Below are 13,419 nucleotides of genomic sequence, written 5' to 3'. Positions count from 1 at the left end.
GGGCGCGTTTTTATGGTGAGAGGAGAAAGATGGAAGAAAAGATGTGGGGCAAAATATTTATAGAGTCTATTCGCCTGGGGAAACAGCTGCCAGTGGAAGTGGTTGAAGCAGGTACATCAACAACATTGAAAAGGTGTTTCAACGAATACATGGATAGGAAAACTTGAGAAGGATATGGGCCAAGTGCAGGGAATGAGGTCAGTGTTGACAAACATTTTGGTCAGCATGGACCGGTTTGGGCTGAAGGGCCAGTCTCTGTGCTATAGTACTCTATGACTGGCGTCTCTTTGTCACTCTGACAGTGTTGAGTTTCCACATGAACCAGGAAAAAGTGAGGACTGCAAATGCTGGAGATCAGAGTTGAGAGTATGGTGCTGGAAAAGCACAGCAGGTCAGGCAGCACCCGAGGAGCAGGAGAATCGATGTTTCAGGCATAAGGACATCCAGGTGAATATCTCACTAAATCATGCTGAATAAAATCTGATCTCATTTGTCAACTCTGATGCAGAGGTGCAGGGGGTGGACAGGTCAGAAGTCACACAACACCAGGTGAGAATCCCAGTAGATTGATTTGAATTCAGGAGCTTTCGGAGCACTGTTCCTTCATCAGGTGAAGTGATGAAGGAGCAGCACTGATGAAGGAGCAATGCTCCTAAAGCTTGGGATTTCAAATAAACCTGTTGGACTGTAACCTGGTGTTGTGTGACTTCTGACTTCTTCAACTGCGCATTCATGTTGAACTTGATGGGATACTTTATCCAACTTGATGTAGTTAAATCATATCGCTTGGAGGGGTTCATTTGAAACCTTTCAGGAGGTGAATTCAACAAGATTGAATTATGCAAAGTTACTCAGTTCTAAACTTACATTAGGACCGGTGGTCATAGAGAGGTACAGCGCAGAAACAGATCCTTCAGTCCAACTCGTCCACGCTGACCAGATATTCTAAATTAATCTAGTCCCATTTGCTAGCACTTGGCCCAAATCCCTCTAACCCTTTCTATTCACGTCTCCAACCAAATGTCTTTTAAATTCTGTAATTCTACCAGCCTCCTCCACTTCCTCTGGCAGCTTATTCCATACACGCACCACACTCTGCATGAAACGTTTTCCTTTTCGGTCCCTTTTAAATCTTTCCCCTCTCACTCTAAACCTATGTCCTCTAGTTCTGACAATATCCTGGTAAATCATTTCTGATGGAGATGTCAACGCTTCGGGTAGAACCCTTCTTCAGTCCTGAGGGATAATCCCTGAAATGCTGACTTCTCCACCTCCTGGTGCTGCCTGCCTTGTTGTGCCCAGCCCCTGCTTGGCTATTTTAGATTCCAGCATCTGCAGTTTTTTATTTTGTCTCTAACAAATGCTGGAGCAGATTCGATGGGTCAAAATATCCTAACTTCTGCTCCAATGGTCTTAGGTTCGTGCGGGTCCCGGGCTCAATGAGCAGCAGTGCCCACTGGAAGAAATGTTCATGGAATCATACAATCACTACAGTGTGGAAACGGGCCCTTCTGCCCAACAAGTTCAGACCGACCCTATGAAGAGTAACTCATCCAGACACATTCTCCTACCCTATCACTCTGCACTTACCCCGAACTAATGCAGCACATCTACACATTCCTGAACACTGTGGGACTGTTTAGCTTGGCCAATTCGCCCAAACATGTGCACGTTTGGACTTTGGGAAGACACTGGAACACGCAAAGGAAACCCACGCAGACACTGGGGGGAATTAAATGCAAACTCCACACAGACAGTTACCCTGAGGATAGAATCAAATCTGGGTCCCTGGCGCTATGAGGCAGCAGTGCGAACCACTGAGCCACCTCCCCAACCCCCTCCACTCCCCCAGTAGAAAACAAAAAAGCCTACCAACTCTTCCACTACCCCCACTGTCAGAAAGGGCAGGAGGTTCAGTCCTGGGGGTGACCCTCAGCAGCGTTACCGGCAGAATCTGATTGTTGGGAGCATTGGTGCCTCCGCTGGTGCTTGTTCAAACTGCAGGACATTGTGAACCTCTGCCCACACTCAGGGCAGGCAAACGGCCTCTCTCCAGTGTGGACCCGCTGGTGCGTCAGTAGACTGGAGGAGACAGCAAAGCCCTTCCCGCACTCGAGGCAGGTGAACGGCCTCTCCCCAGTGTGGACCCACCGGTGTGTCAGCAAGTGGGATGCCTGGGTAAAGCCCTTCCCACACTCAGAGCAGCTGTAGGGCCTTTCCCCAGTGTGGACACGCTGGTGCTTCAGCAGGTCGGAAGAGCATGTGAAGCACTTCCCGCAGACAGAGCAGGTGAATGGCCTCTCGCCAGTGTGGACCCGCCGGTGGGCCAGCAGGTCAGAGGAATCGCTGAAGGCCTTCCCACATTTGGGGCAGGGGAAGGGCTTCTCACCGGTGTGGACCCGCTGGTGAATCACGAGGTGGGAGGAGCGAGTGAACACCTTCCCACAATCAGGGCAGCGGAAGGGCCTCTCCCCTGTGTGCAGCCGCTGGTGCCTTATCAGGGCGGAGGAATCGTTGAAGGCCTTCCCACACTTGAGGCAGCTGAAGGGCCTCTCCCCTGTGTGCACCCGCAAGTGCCTCAGCCGGGCGGAGGAATCGCTGAAGCTCTTCCTGCACTCAGGGCAGCTGAAGGGCCTCTCCCCTGTGTGCACTCGCCGGTGCCTCAGCAGGGCAGAGGAATCACTGAAGGCCTTCCCGCACTCAGGACAGGAGAATGGCTTCTCCCTGGTGTGACTGCGCCGATGTGTCTCCAGGGCAGACGGGACACGGAAACCTTTCCCGCAGTCGCCACACTTCCATGGTTTCTCCATGGCCAAAGCTACAGTTGCACACAAACGCGTGTATGTCCTCTCCCAGCCTTGAATTCCTCTTTCCAGGCCAGTTAACTGTTTCAGGCTCCACACTCCGTGCGTTGCTGCAACAGTCGGGTCTCTCTTCCAGTCCCACTGATGCTGAAAACGTACTGAAACAGGAACCAATTGGATCAAGGTCGAACATCGTTGCAGTCCTGATGGATTGAGTGACTCACAAATGCTGGAGAATCAGAGTCAAAAACTGCGGGTCAGGCAGCATCCGAGGAGCAGGAGAGTCAATGGTTCAGGCATAAGCCCTTCATCTGTTGATTTTGAAACTTCATCTTCAGATCAAATACTCTGAAAAGAGATTACAAAAGTCATCACTGTCAGTCCAGAGTAGAAATTCAGAACAAGCAATTCTACTTTCTGCAGAACATTCTTTTGTTTTGTTATTCCACAAAACTGAAAGCACCATTCCACTCTCTCTCTCTCTCTCTCTCTCCCTCGTTCTCACTCCATTCTAATTCTCCTGAAAGTGCTGATTCAGGATCTGACAGGGACAGAAAAGCAAAACAGTCACAACTGACACCTCTCTGAATTTTGGATACCTCCACCTGAAAATTAATATCTTCCACGACATTGGGATACTGTTGAGTGTGAGCCGGTCTGATTTTTGGAAGCAAAAATTTCGTGTGTAAATTCAGGATGAACCTGCAAAGCAGCTTCTTGACAACCAATCAGACACAAAATGGTTAACCTGCCCCCACAGGGGTGGGGAGTTTTGGAATGAGACACCAAGGCTATGACACCACAGAGAAATTGAACAGACTGGCAAGCCAGAGTCATCTAGATATACAGCACAGAAACAGGTCCTTTGGTCCAAATGGTCTATGCTGACCAGATATCCTCACCGAATCTGGTCTCATTTGCCAGCATTTGGCCCATAACCCTCTAAACTCTTCCTATTCATAAACCTATCCAGATGCCTTTTAAATGTGTCATGATTATACCAGCATCTACTACTTCCTCTGGCAGCTCTTTCCTTACACGCGCCATCTTCTGCATGAATTGCCCCTTAGGTTCCTTTTAAATCCCTCGCCTCCTCCCCGGGCCACCTCACCCTAAACCTACTACTGTATAGTTCTACACTCCCAGAGAAAAGACCTTGTCTATTTACCCTACCCATCCCTCTCTTTATTTTATAGAATGGAAGCATCAATGGCTCAGGGCGGGGATTGGGGGCGGGGGTGGGAGGAAGCCGAATGTGCTGGAGCCAACACGGAAGAAGAGGACACAAAACCTTGAAGCTGCAATGAGGAATACTGCATGTGCTGTACTTGTACCTGTTGCATTTATTTGTGGAATCAAGTGCATTTTAAAAATAAAAACAAACAAGATATCTATCCCTCCCCTTTCCCAATGCTGTCTTGGACACAGAGTGTGAGAATTGGGAGCAGGAGTTGGCCATTTGAGCCTGCACCAACACCGAACACATCATAACTGAACATGAATATACCTGCAGGCAGTGGAGACTGGGATTTCTTTCACTGGAGCAGAGGAGATTGAGAGGTGACCTTACAGAGGATTATAATATCATGAGGGGTACAGATGAGGTGAAAGGCAGGTGTCCTTTTCCTAGGGTGGGGCTTTCAAGATTAGGGAGCAAAGTTTGAAGGGGAGAGAAGAAAGATTTTAAAAAGACACGAAGAGCTCCATTTTTTTTCACACAGTGAGTGGTTTGTGTGTGGGATGGGTGTCCAGAGGAAGTAGTGGATGCATGTACAGTGACAATGTTTAAAAGACATTTGGAAAAGTACATGACTGGGAGGTATATGGGCCAATCACTGGCAGATGGGACTAGTTGGGTTTGAGAACATAGTCAGCATAGACTAGTTGGACCGAAGGATCTGTTTCTCTGCTGTATAACTCTGTAGCTGTTCTGTACTGGTCTTAAAACCATTTTCTTGGAAATCCGAGATGGCGGTGGTTTGAGTGGTCTGCTGTGCTGGGCTCTGTGCCACACCCCCGGCAAGGTGGACTTTTACCCCTCCCCCCTCATTAACCATCCGTAGAAGAAAAAAATTGCGAATATAAACTTACTGAATGTCTGGAGCTGCTATAATTGTGGTTTGACAGCTTTAGGAACAGAATGAAAGCAAATGAAGGAAAGGGGCCGAAAGGGGTGCAGCAGGTAGGGCACTCCCCAGCTGCATTGGGGGTGCTTGGAGCCATTGCTCAAACTTCCTGTGGATTTAATGGGACAGCAGCAGTTACTCTCGGAGTTTGCCAATCTCTGAGAAAAGATTGAAGCAGCGATGGAACCACTATCTGCCACGCTGCAAAAGCATGGACAGGAAATTCACGTGTTGGCCTGAAGAGAATAGGCAGCGGAGGAGAGGACCGTGGCATCGGAGATGGTGGCGGAGGTCTCAGGAGGAAGGATCCAAACGCTGGAAGACCAGGTTCGGGTCCTTCAGGAGCAAGTGGACAACTTGGAAAACTAAAGTAGAAGAAAAGTCTTACAGCTCGTGGGTCTTCCGGAATGCGAGGAAGGCGAAGACCTTATTGGATTCCTGGGGCTGGAGTTGTACTCTGGCCTGTTGAGTCTGGAGCGGGCACACCGGATCGAAATGTGCAGGTCCGGGTCGGACCCACAGCCCTGCGTGGTCCTAGTGCGGCTCCTGCATTATAAAGAAAATCAGTGATTGAAACAGCAAGAAGACTGGGAAGAGATCCACAGGCTCTAATGTACAAAGGATCAGAATAATATATTTTCAGGACTTCTCAGGAGCCTGGATTAAGAAAAGGGCATTTAATTAAGTTAAGAGAAAATTAAGGGATCTGAACATATAATATTCCTTGAGGTCCCTGGCCGTATTGCATTTCACTCATGGAGGGATGGTATATAACTTTGATTCAGCAGAAAAGGACTTTGCGAATTCTCTGAATTGAAGAAATCGAGTCGGGGTGAAGGCGGGAGGGACATCATTCCAGACAATGCTACTTTTTTGCCCCTTTTGTTGTGGTTATCGGCTTTATACGTACTGCCTTGACTGAATTATTTAGTATATCGGTCAGTTAGGTATTGTCTGGAGCCTTTTTTTTAGCTGCTGTCCTTTTGTTTTTGGATTGGGGGTGGCTATACCTGTGTTTAAGATGTATGGAGAAGGGGTGTGGGGAGATGGGCAACATTGTTAACTCTCAGAATGTAAATAACATGTTTTTTTCAATCTGTGAATTGCCTGGCGTTTGGGACACAGCCTCAGTGGGAAGGAGCCAGGCTGGTGGCAATGGTGGGGGTTGAGGGAGAAGAGATCTCTACCGTGGGCAGCACGGTGACAGAGTGATTAGCACTTCTGCCTCACAGCGCCAGAGACCGGGGTTCCATTCCGCCTCAGGTGACTGTCTGTGTGGAGTTTGCACATTCTCCCCGTGTCTGCGTGGGTTTCCTCACCAGGTGCTCCGGTTTCCTCCCACAATCCAAAAAATGTGCAGGTTAGGTGAATTGGCCATGCTAAATTGCCCGTAGTGTTAGGTGAAGGGGTAAATGTAATGGAATGGGTCTGGGGTGTTGCACTTCGGCGGGTCGATGTGGACTTGTTGGGCTGAAGGGCCTGTTTCCACACTGTAAGTAATCTAATCAATAATTGCGGGTTATTTGAGCGTTTGCTCAAGTTATATGTGGTGGTTAGATTTTTATTTATAGTAGTTTTTAATAGGAGCAGTTTTTAGGCTTTATAGAGTTAATGTCTTTGTTGTTCACCGCACCTCAGATAAGTTTCCTCCTCTTGGGAAATCACGGGCTGCCCTGAATGGCCATGTCTACTGATTCGTTCAGGTGGTGCACCTGGAATGTAAAAGGGAGCCATTCCCCCATTAAAAAGAAAGAAGGTGCTGTCAAGCCTCAGGAAGGAAAGGGTGGACACATTTACCTGATAAGGAACATCTGAAACTGCAGCAAGGTGGTTATGATAGGATATTCTTCTCCTCTTTTAGCTCCAAATGTAGAGGAGTGGCTATACTGGTAAGAAGGAACCTCCCTTTCCAGGAAATTGAGCAAATTAAGGACGAATATGGACTGTCCGTCATTCTTAAAGCTCTAATACATGGTGAAGAGTATGGCGTCCTGAATGTGTATTGTCACCCCGGTGCACCCTCTTAAATTTCTAATTGATGCAGTTGCTAAATTAATGAGTCTTGGGCTACACCGCATGTTCATTGGAGAGGATTTTAATCGCCTAATAGATCCTGAGGTAGACAGGGTGCCAAGGGGCCAGAGCCAGGCAGGTACACCCGTGCAACCTAAGCAGTTGGTGGACATGTGCGAGGAGTTGGGATTAATGGATGTGTGGAGGCATCTCCACCCTAATGGAAGAGAGATTTTACTTTCTCTTCCAACCCACACAAGTACCACATGGAAACTGACACTTTTTAATGCCATTGGATTGCTTGGACAGAACATTGGCTTGTGAACTTGGCAATATAGCTGACTCGGACCATGTATTTAGACGGTAAAATCAAGAGTGGTGGAATGGATGCACAGCACTGGTGTATGGACCCATTCCTATTAAGGGATAGCAAATTTGTTGAGTATATTACAAGAGTTCAGAGCCTTCTGGGATATCAACTCGGGTACGGCCAGTAATCCGGAAATACTGTAGGAGGCCACTAAGACATATTTATGAGGCCTGATTATTTTTTATTCAACAACTAGAAGGACGCAGAGGAAGGAGCAACAACAAATGCTGGAGACCCGCCTGCAGATAGCTGAGGAAGTATATGATAATAGGCCTTCACTGGTCAAGCTGCAGCTCTCCGGGCTGCTCCCAACTCATTGCACACACTGGGAAAAAAAAGGTCTGCTTTGCTCAACAAAAATTGTTTGAATTTGGAGATAAGCCAGGTAGATATCTGGCCAGAAAGAAAAATGCTTCCCAATCTATTATGTCTGTTCGAGAGAAGGCTGGCACAGTTACCCCTGAGTTAAAGAAGTTTAATGTTAGATTTAGGGAATACTTTGCAGAGTTATATTGGTCGGTGGGAGATGAACACAGTGCGGCGAGAATACAGGCCTTTTTTGAGATCCTGCGCCTCCCTAGTATAAACGCGGAACAGGTTTCCCTGTTGAATACGCCTATGAAGATACAGGAGATGCAGGATGCAATAAAGCATCTCCAAGGTGGAAAAGCACTGCGGTCAGATGAATTCCCAAGTGAATTCTATAGGAATTTATAAATGTGTTGGTGGAGCCACCTCTGTGGATGTACAGCTATTCATATGCACAGGATTATCTTCCGCCCTCTCTTAGGGAGGCTAATATCTCCCTCATTTTAAAGAAGGGGAAAGACCCCAAAGAATGTGCTTCATACAGACCCAGTTCACTGTTGAATGTAGATTTTAAAATTCTACCCAAGACGCTGGCTCTGAGGTTGGAAAAGGTGTTGTCCTGTATTGTGAAAGAAGATCAGATGGGTTTTGTTAAAAGCCATAGCTCCTCCAACAATATCAGGAGGGTACTGAACATGGTGCAGGAATGCCAGCAAAGGTTGATCCTGGATTCGGTGGCCTCCCTAGATGCAGAAAAGGCATTTGACCAGATAGAATGGATGTACCTGTTTGGGGTCCTCAAGCGCTTTGATCTGGGGACAATCTTTGCTAGATGGGTGGTGGTATTGTATAATGATCCTGAGGCAGCAGTCATCACAAATGGCACAAAGTCATAAATTTAATAGTGGGAGAGGTAGTCGACAGGGGTGTCCTCTTTCACCGCTGCTATTTACCTGGGCAATTGAGCCATTAGCTGAGGCTATCAGGAGGGATCCTGAAATAGTGGGGCCAGGGGTGGGAATGGAGGAGCATCAGATCACCCAATATGCTGATTATGTCCTTTTGTTCTTGGCCAATCTCGATTGATTCAAACAATTAATTTATTTGGAAGTTTTTCAGGCTGCAGGATCAAATTTACAAAATCAGAAGCCATGCCGATGGGGGGGGGGGGCGGCGGGGAAAGGGGTGGGGGATTGGGGTGGGGGGAAGAGATTTAGCGGAGGTGCCTGATCTGCAGGATGGAATGCATCGTCAAAAGGGTTTTCATATTTGGGAATTTTTATTACCTCTGCCTTCCACCAGCTGTATAAAGCTAAATATGTACAATTACTGGAGAGGATAAAGCAGGATTTGCAGCAGTGGGACGGATTACCGTTATCATGGTTAGGCCGAATAGCCCTGAACAAAATGAATGTTCTTCCTCGCCTGTTGTACCCCAGGAGAATGCTCCTGTTGTTGCTACCCAGATGAGTATTACGGAGGCTCAATGGTTGGCGAGATTCTTTTATTTGGTGTCGCAGACGCCCCCTAATTAAGTTTACCAATTGCAGCTCTCAAAGGGTAAGGAGGGGTGGACCTTTTGGACTTGAAGAAATATCAAATAAGCGCTTTCTTAGCATATGTGGGTGACTGGGCACGGGGGTCTCGGGGTCGATTTTGCTTGACGTTGAAGCATTGCAGTCGAGATGTCCCCTAAGTTAATCTATTATTCATTGATAAGATGAAATCCGAGACTGAGCAGTGTAAGAGTACAATCATTTTAAATACAGTGAAAGCCTGGAGGACACTGAGGCAAGACAAGGGCAATTGGCTGAAGACCTCGCTGATTACCCCACTGGTGGCAGCCCAAGGATTTAAACCTGGGGCAATGGACTCCAGCTTTAAGTCATGGGAGAATAAGGGAATCTCCTACTGGGAAGATTTATTTGAGTTAGGTCTTGATGTCATTTAGCCAGCTAAGTCAGAAATATGCATTGTCTAATAGGGACCTTTTCCGGGACTTTCAGCTAAGGGATTATATACAGAGGAAGACCGCACTTCTGGCTCAGTTTTACAGGTCAAATGTGGAGTAAAGAGTACTCTGGTGTACAGGCGCTCTTTCAGTTAGTACGTTGTATCACTTACAGAAGGGACGTAGCTTAGGGGATGTGGGGGAGTCTCCAGGATGTGGATTCGGGAGCTTGGATGGGATATTTCATTAGCAGTATGGCAAGATAAATGGGAAAATCTAAGGAAAATTTCAAAATGTAACAATGCACAGGGCATGCAATTGAAGATTTTACACAGGGCTTATGTGGCGCCAGAGAGGCTAGCTAAGTTCAAGAGAGGAACATCACCAGAGTGTCCCAAATGTAAAATTAGTATAGGCACTCACACACTGCTATTGGTCATGTTGTAAGATCCAGAGATACTGGAGTGCAATAGTAAGGGAGCTGAAGGACATCCTGGGGGATTGAAGTTAAAGTGAATCCGGTATTTCTTCTTCTGGGGTTGCCAAATTTGCCTTCTCTCGGAGAACACAGGAACAGACTGTGTAACATTCTTACGCACTGTGCAAGGAAGAACATTTTAATGAATTGGATGTTGTAAAAAACCCCAGGGCTTATGGGGAGGCATAGGCTGGTGATGGAGCATCCGCCCCCAAGATGACCTCACAAATATGGTGCACTACAAAACAGTAGTTTTACAAGACGTGGCAGCCTTTTCTAAATTATATTGATGCAGACTGATCAGCAGTATTAATTAGAGCTGTGGTATAGCTGTGGGAATCAGTCTGGGCGCTCATGGGGCCCTGGGAGGGCAAGGCTAAATGAAAAGAATACGGGTGCAATAACTGGTGCTCCCATGGATGGAAGCCTTAATGGAGGTATGGTGAGTGAAATAGAATAAAGTAATGTGATAGAATTCAAATTAACTTAAATTATGTTTAATTTTATTTTTATTCAATTTGATTGTAGTTTAGTTTAAGCTAAGTTTGTCCTAGTAGAATAATAGGTAGCTCATTATTAATAGTATCATAATACGACATTGTTGGACTGCTCTATTTCTGTATTTTGGTATTGTTCTTTTTTGTATATAGAGGTGTTGTGAGAGATTTGAAAAAGTTTTGAATAAAAATATATATTTTTTTAATTTCTTGTCTTCCCCCATAACTATTTTTGAGATTCAAAAGTCAGATGAACTCAGCTTTGAACATATTTAATACCTCCCTAACTACAGGAAGGCACCCCCACTTTGAACTCAATTCCTCTTGCTAATATACCACTTGCCTTGCTGATTGCTTGCTGCACCTATGTGACAACTGGCATTGACTGGAGTAGAAAGCCTGAGCAGAAGGTAGCTGAGGCACGTTTGTACATCCACACATCATTCCTAGATGAAGGGCTTTTGCCCAAAACGTTGACTGTTCTGCACATCGCATGCTGTCTGACCAGCTGTGCTTTTACAGTGCCACAATTGTCGACTCTGATTTTCGGTACCTGCAGTCCTCACTTACTCCACATCCCAATATATCACCATTTAAACAATGTACCTGCTTTCTGTTTTATTTCATAGGGAAGGTTATAACTTCACACTGCGTAAATACATTTACCATGTGTTTGCCAATTAAGACACATACCTGAACCAACTTTGCTGCAAGTGAAGAACTGAACACCAGAGTGAAAAAATAAAATGAAAAAGGGGGTGAGAAGAGTAAGCTGAAAATGTGTTGCTGGATGAAGCACAGCAGCTTAGGCAGCATCTCAGGAATAGGAAATTCGACGTTTCGAGCATAAGCCCTTCATCAGGAATGAGAGAGAGTAGCCAAGCAGGCTAAGATAAAAGGTAGGGAGGAGGGACTTGGAGGAGGGGCGATGGAGGTGGGATAGGTGGAAGGAGGTCAAGGTGAGGGTGATAGGTCGGAGTGGGGTGGGGGTGGAGAGGTCAGGAAGGAGATTGCAGGTTAGGAGGGGCGGTGCTGAGTTGAGGGAACCGACTGAGACAAGGTGGGGGGAGGGGAAATGAGGAAACTGGAGAAATCTGAATTCATACCTTGTGGTTGGAGGGTTCCCAGGTGGAAGATGAGGCGCTCCTCCTCCAGCCGTCGTGTTGTTATGTTCTGCCGGTGCAGGAGTCCAAGGACCTGCATGTCCTCGGTGGAGTGGGAGGAAGAGTTAAAGTGTTGAGCCACAGGGTGGTTGGGTTGGTTGGTCCGGGCGGTCCAGAGGTGTTCTCTGAAGCGTTCCGCAAGTAAGCGGCCTGTCTCCCCAATATAGAGGAGGCCACATCGGGTGCAGCGGATGCAATAGATGATGTTGTGGAGGTACAGGTGAACTTGTGGCGGATGTGGCGGAAATGCCGGCGGATGATACGTTGTATGCGGAGGTTGGTGGGGTGGTATGTGAGAACGCCACCTCCAAACGGACCCCACCACCAAGGATATATTTCCCTCCCCTCCCCTATCAGCGTTCCGCAAGGACCACTCCCTTCGTGACTCCCTCGTCAGATCCACACCCCCCACCAACCCAACCTCCACCCCCGGCACCTTCCTGACCTCTCCGCCCCCACCCCACTCTGGCCTATCACCCTCACCTTGACCTCCTTCCACCTATCCCAGCTCCATCGCCCCTCCCCCAAGTCCCTCCTCCCTACCTTTTATCTTAGCCTGCTTGGCTACTCTCTCTCATTCCTGATGAAGGGCTTATGCTCGAAACGTCGAATTTCCTATTCCTGAGATGCTGCCTAACCTGCTGTGCTTTAACCAGCAACACATTTTCAGCTGTGATCTCCAGCATCTGCAGACCTCATTTTTTACTGTGAGAAGAGTAAGTTGTACTCACAGATGTTAGACAGAAGAAAGAAGTTGCAGTCTGGGATGAAGTTCAATCTTCATTCATAGAGAGAGGAGCAGCAACACCTTCACAAGCGCATGGTCCAACTTCCGCATTCAGACAATAGGGGGGAGGCTCTCAATGGCCGGAAGACCGCACTCCTTCCGGTCCTACAGGGCTTTCCATTGGTCGATCAGAAGAATGTTGCGAGCCGTTTCCGCTGACAGTAAGGAGCATGCGCAGTATTTTGCTGGCACCAGCGTACATGCGCAATGCTTCCTGACACCGAAAAGCATGCGCAGTGTGCCCAGTGGAGATGCTGGTCCAACTGCCAATCGGAGAGAAAAACAGGCTGGAGCCACACTTGTTTTGTTTTCCTGGGGCTCAACAGTTTATTCCTTTTGCATTTTGTCTGGCTGCTCAACTTTTGAATGTCCGTTCCCCAAGGTAGAGGACATCCAAAACTGGAGGGGTATAGGTTTAGGGTGAGAGGGGAAAGGTTTAAATGGAACCGAACTGATAACATTTTCACGCAGAGCGTGGTATATGTATGGAATGAGCTGCCAGAGACAGTGGTCGAGGCTGGAACAATTACAACATTTAAAAGGCATCTGGATGGGTATATGAATAGGAAGGGTTGAGAAAGATATGGGCCAATGGTGGCAAATGGATCACCAGATTAATTTAGAGTATGTGTTGGCATGCACTGAAATGCTTGTTTCCCTGCTCTGCAACTCTATGACTCTATTTCTACTTAATCTGAACCAACTTCACAAGACGAGGACTTGGCCATTCCATCTTTACAGCCTATTCTCAACTGTGGCCTAATTGCACACATTTCAATGCAAGTTTCAGAAAAATGGCTGCTGCTTTTAAAAAAAATAATTGAATTTGCTTTCAAACTTTAATGATGTTTATGAAAATATCATTTTAGCGATTCTCAATGTTAAAGATCAGCCATTTTTCACACCACCCCCTCCCATCTC

The 13,419-nt window shown here is 47.0% G+C and overlaps 1 protein-coding gene across 2 annotated transcripts; it reads right to left on the bottom strand.

Moving 5' to 3' along the window:
• Positions 1–1,893: 1,893 nt before the first annotated feature.
• Positions 1,894–12,539, bottom strand: LOC132807376 (zinc finger protein 239-like). Of its 2 annotated transcripts, XM_060821595.1 has the most exons (4): positions 12,443–12,539; positions 11,655–11,745; positions 5,319–5,476; positions 1,894–3,152 (listed from the first exon to the last, which is right to left on the bottom strand). In XM_060821595.1, the coding sequence occupies exon 4, from the start codon at positions 2,808–2,810 to the stop codon at positions 1,914–1,916; it is 897 nt and encodes a 298-aa protein (XP_060677578.1). In that variant the 5' UTR covers positions 2,811–3,152; positions 5,319–5,476; positions 11,655–11,745; positions 12,443–12,539; the 3' UTR covers positions 1,894–1,913. The 2 variants fall into 2 exon arrangements, with proteins under 2 accessions (XP_060677578.1, XP_060677577.1); XM_060821594.1 differs by lacking the exon at positions 11,655–11,745.
• Between the last annotated feature and the right edge of the window lie 880 nt (positions 12,540–13,419).

Source organism: Hemiscyllium ocellatum, assembly GCF_020745735.1.
Source record: "Hemiscyllium ocellatum isolate sHemOce1 chromosome 27 unlocalized genomic scaffold, sHemOce1.pat.X.cur. SUPER_27_unloc_16, whole genome shotgun sequence".
NCBI classification, from domain to species: Eukaryota; Metazoa; Chordata; class Chondrichthyes; order Orectolobiformes; family Hemiscylliidae; genus Hemiscyllium; species Hemiscyllium ocellatum.
The sequence above is the reverse complement of the archived record's forward strand: the minus strand, read 5'-3'. Positions and strand labels throughout refer to the sequence as shown.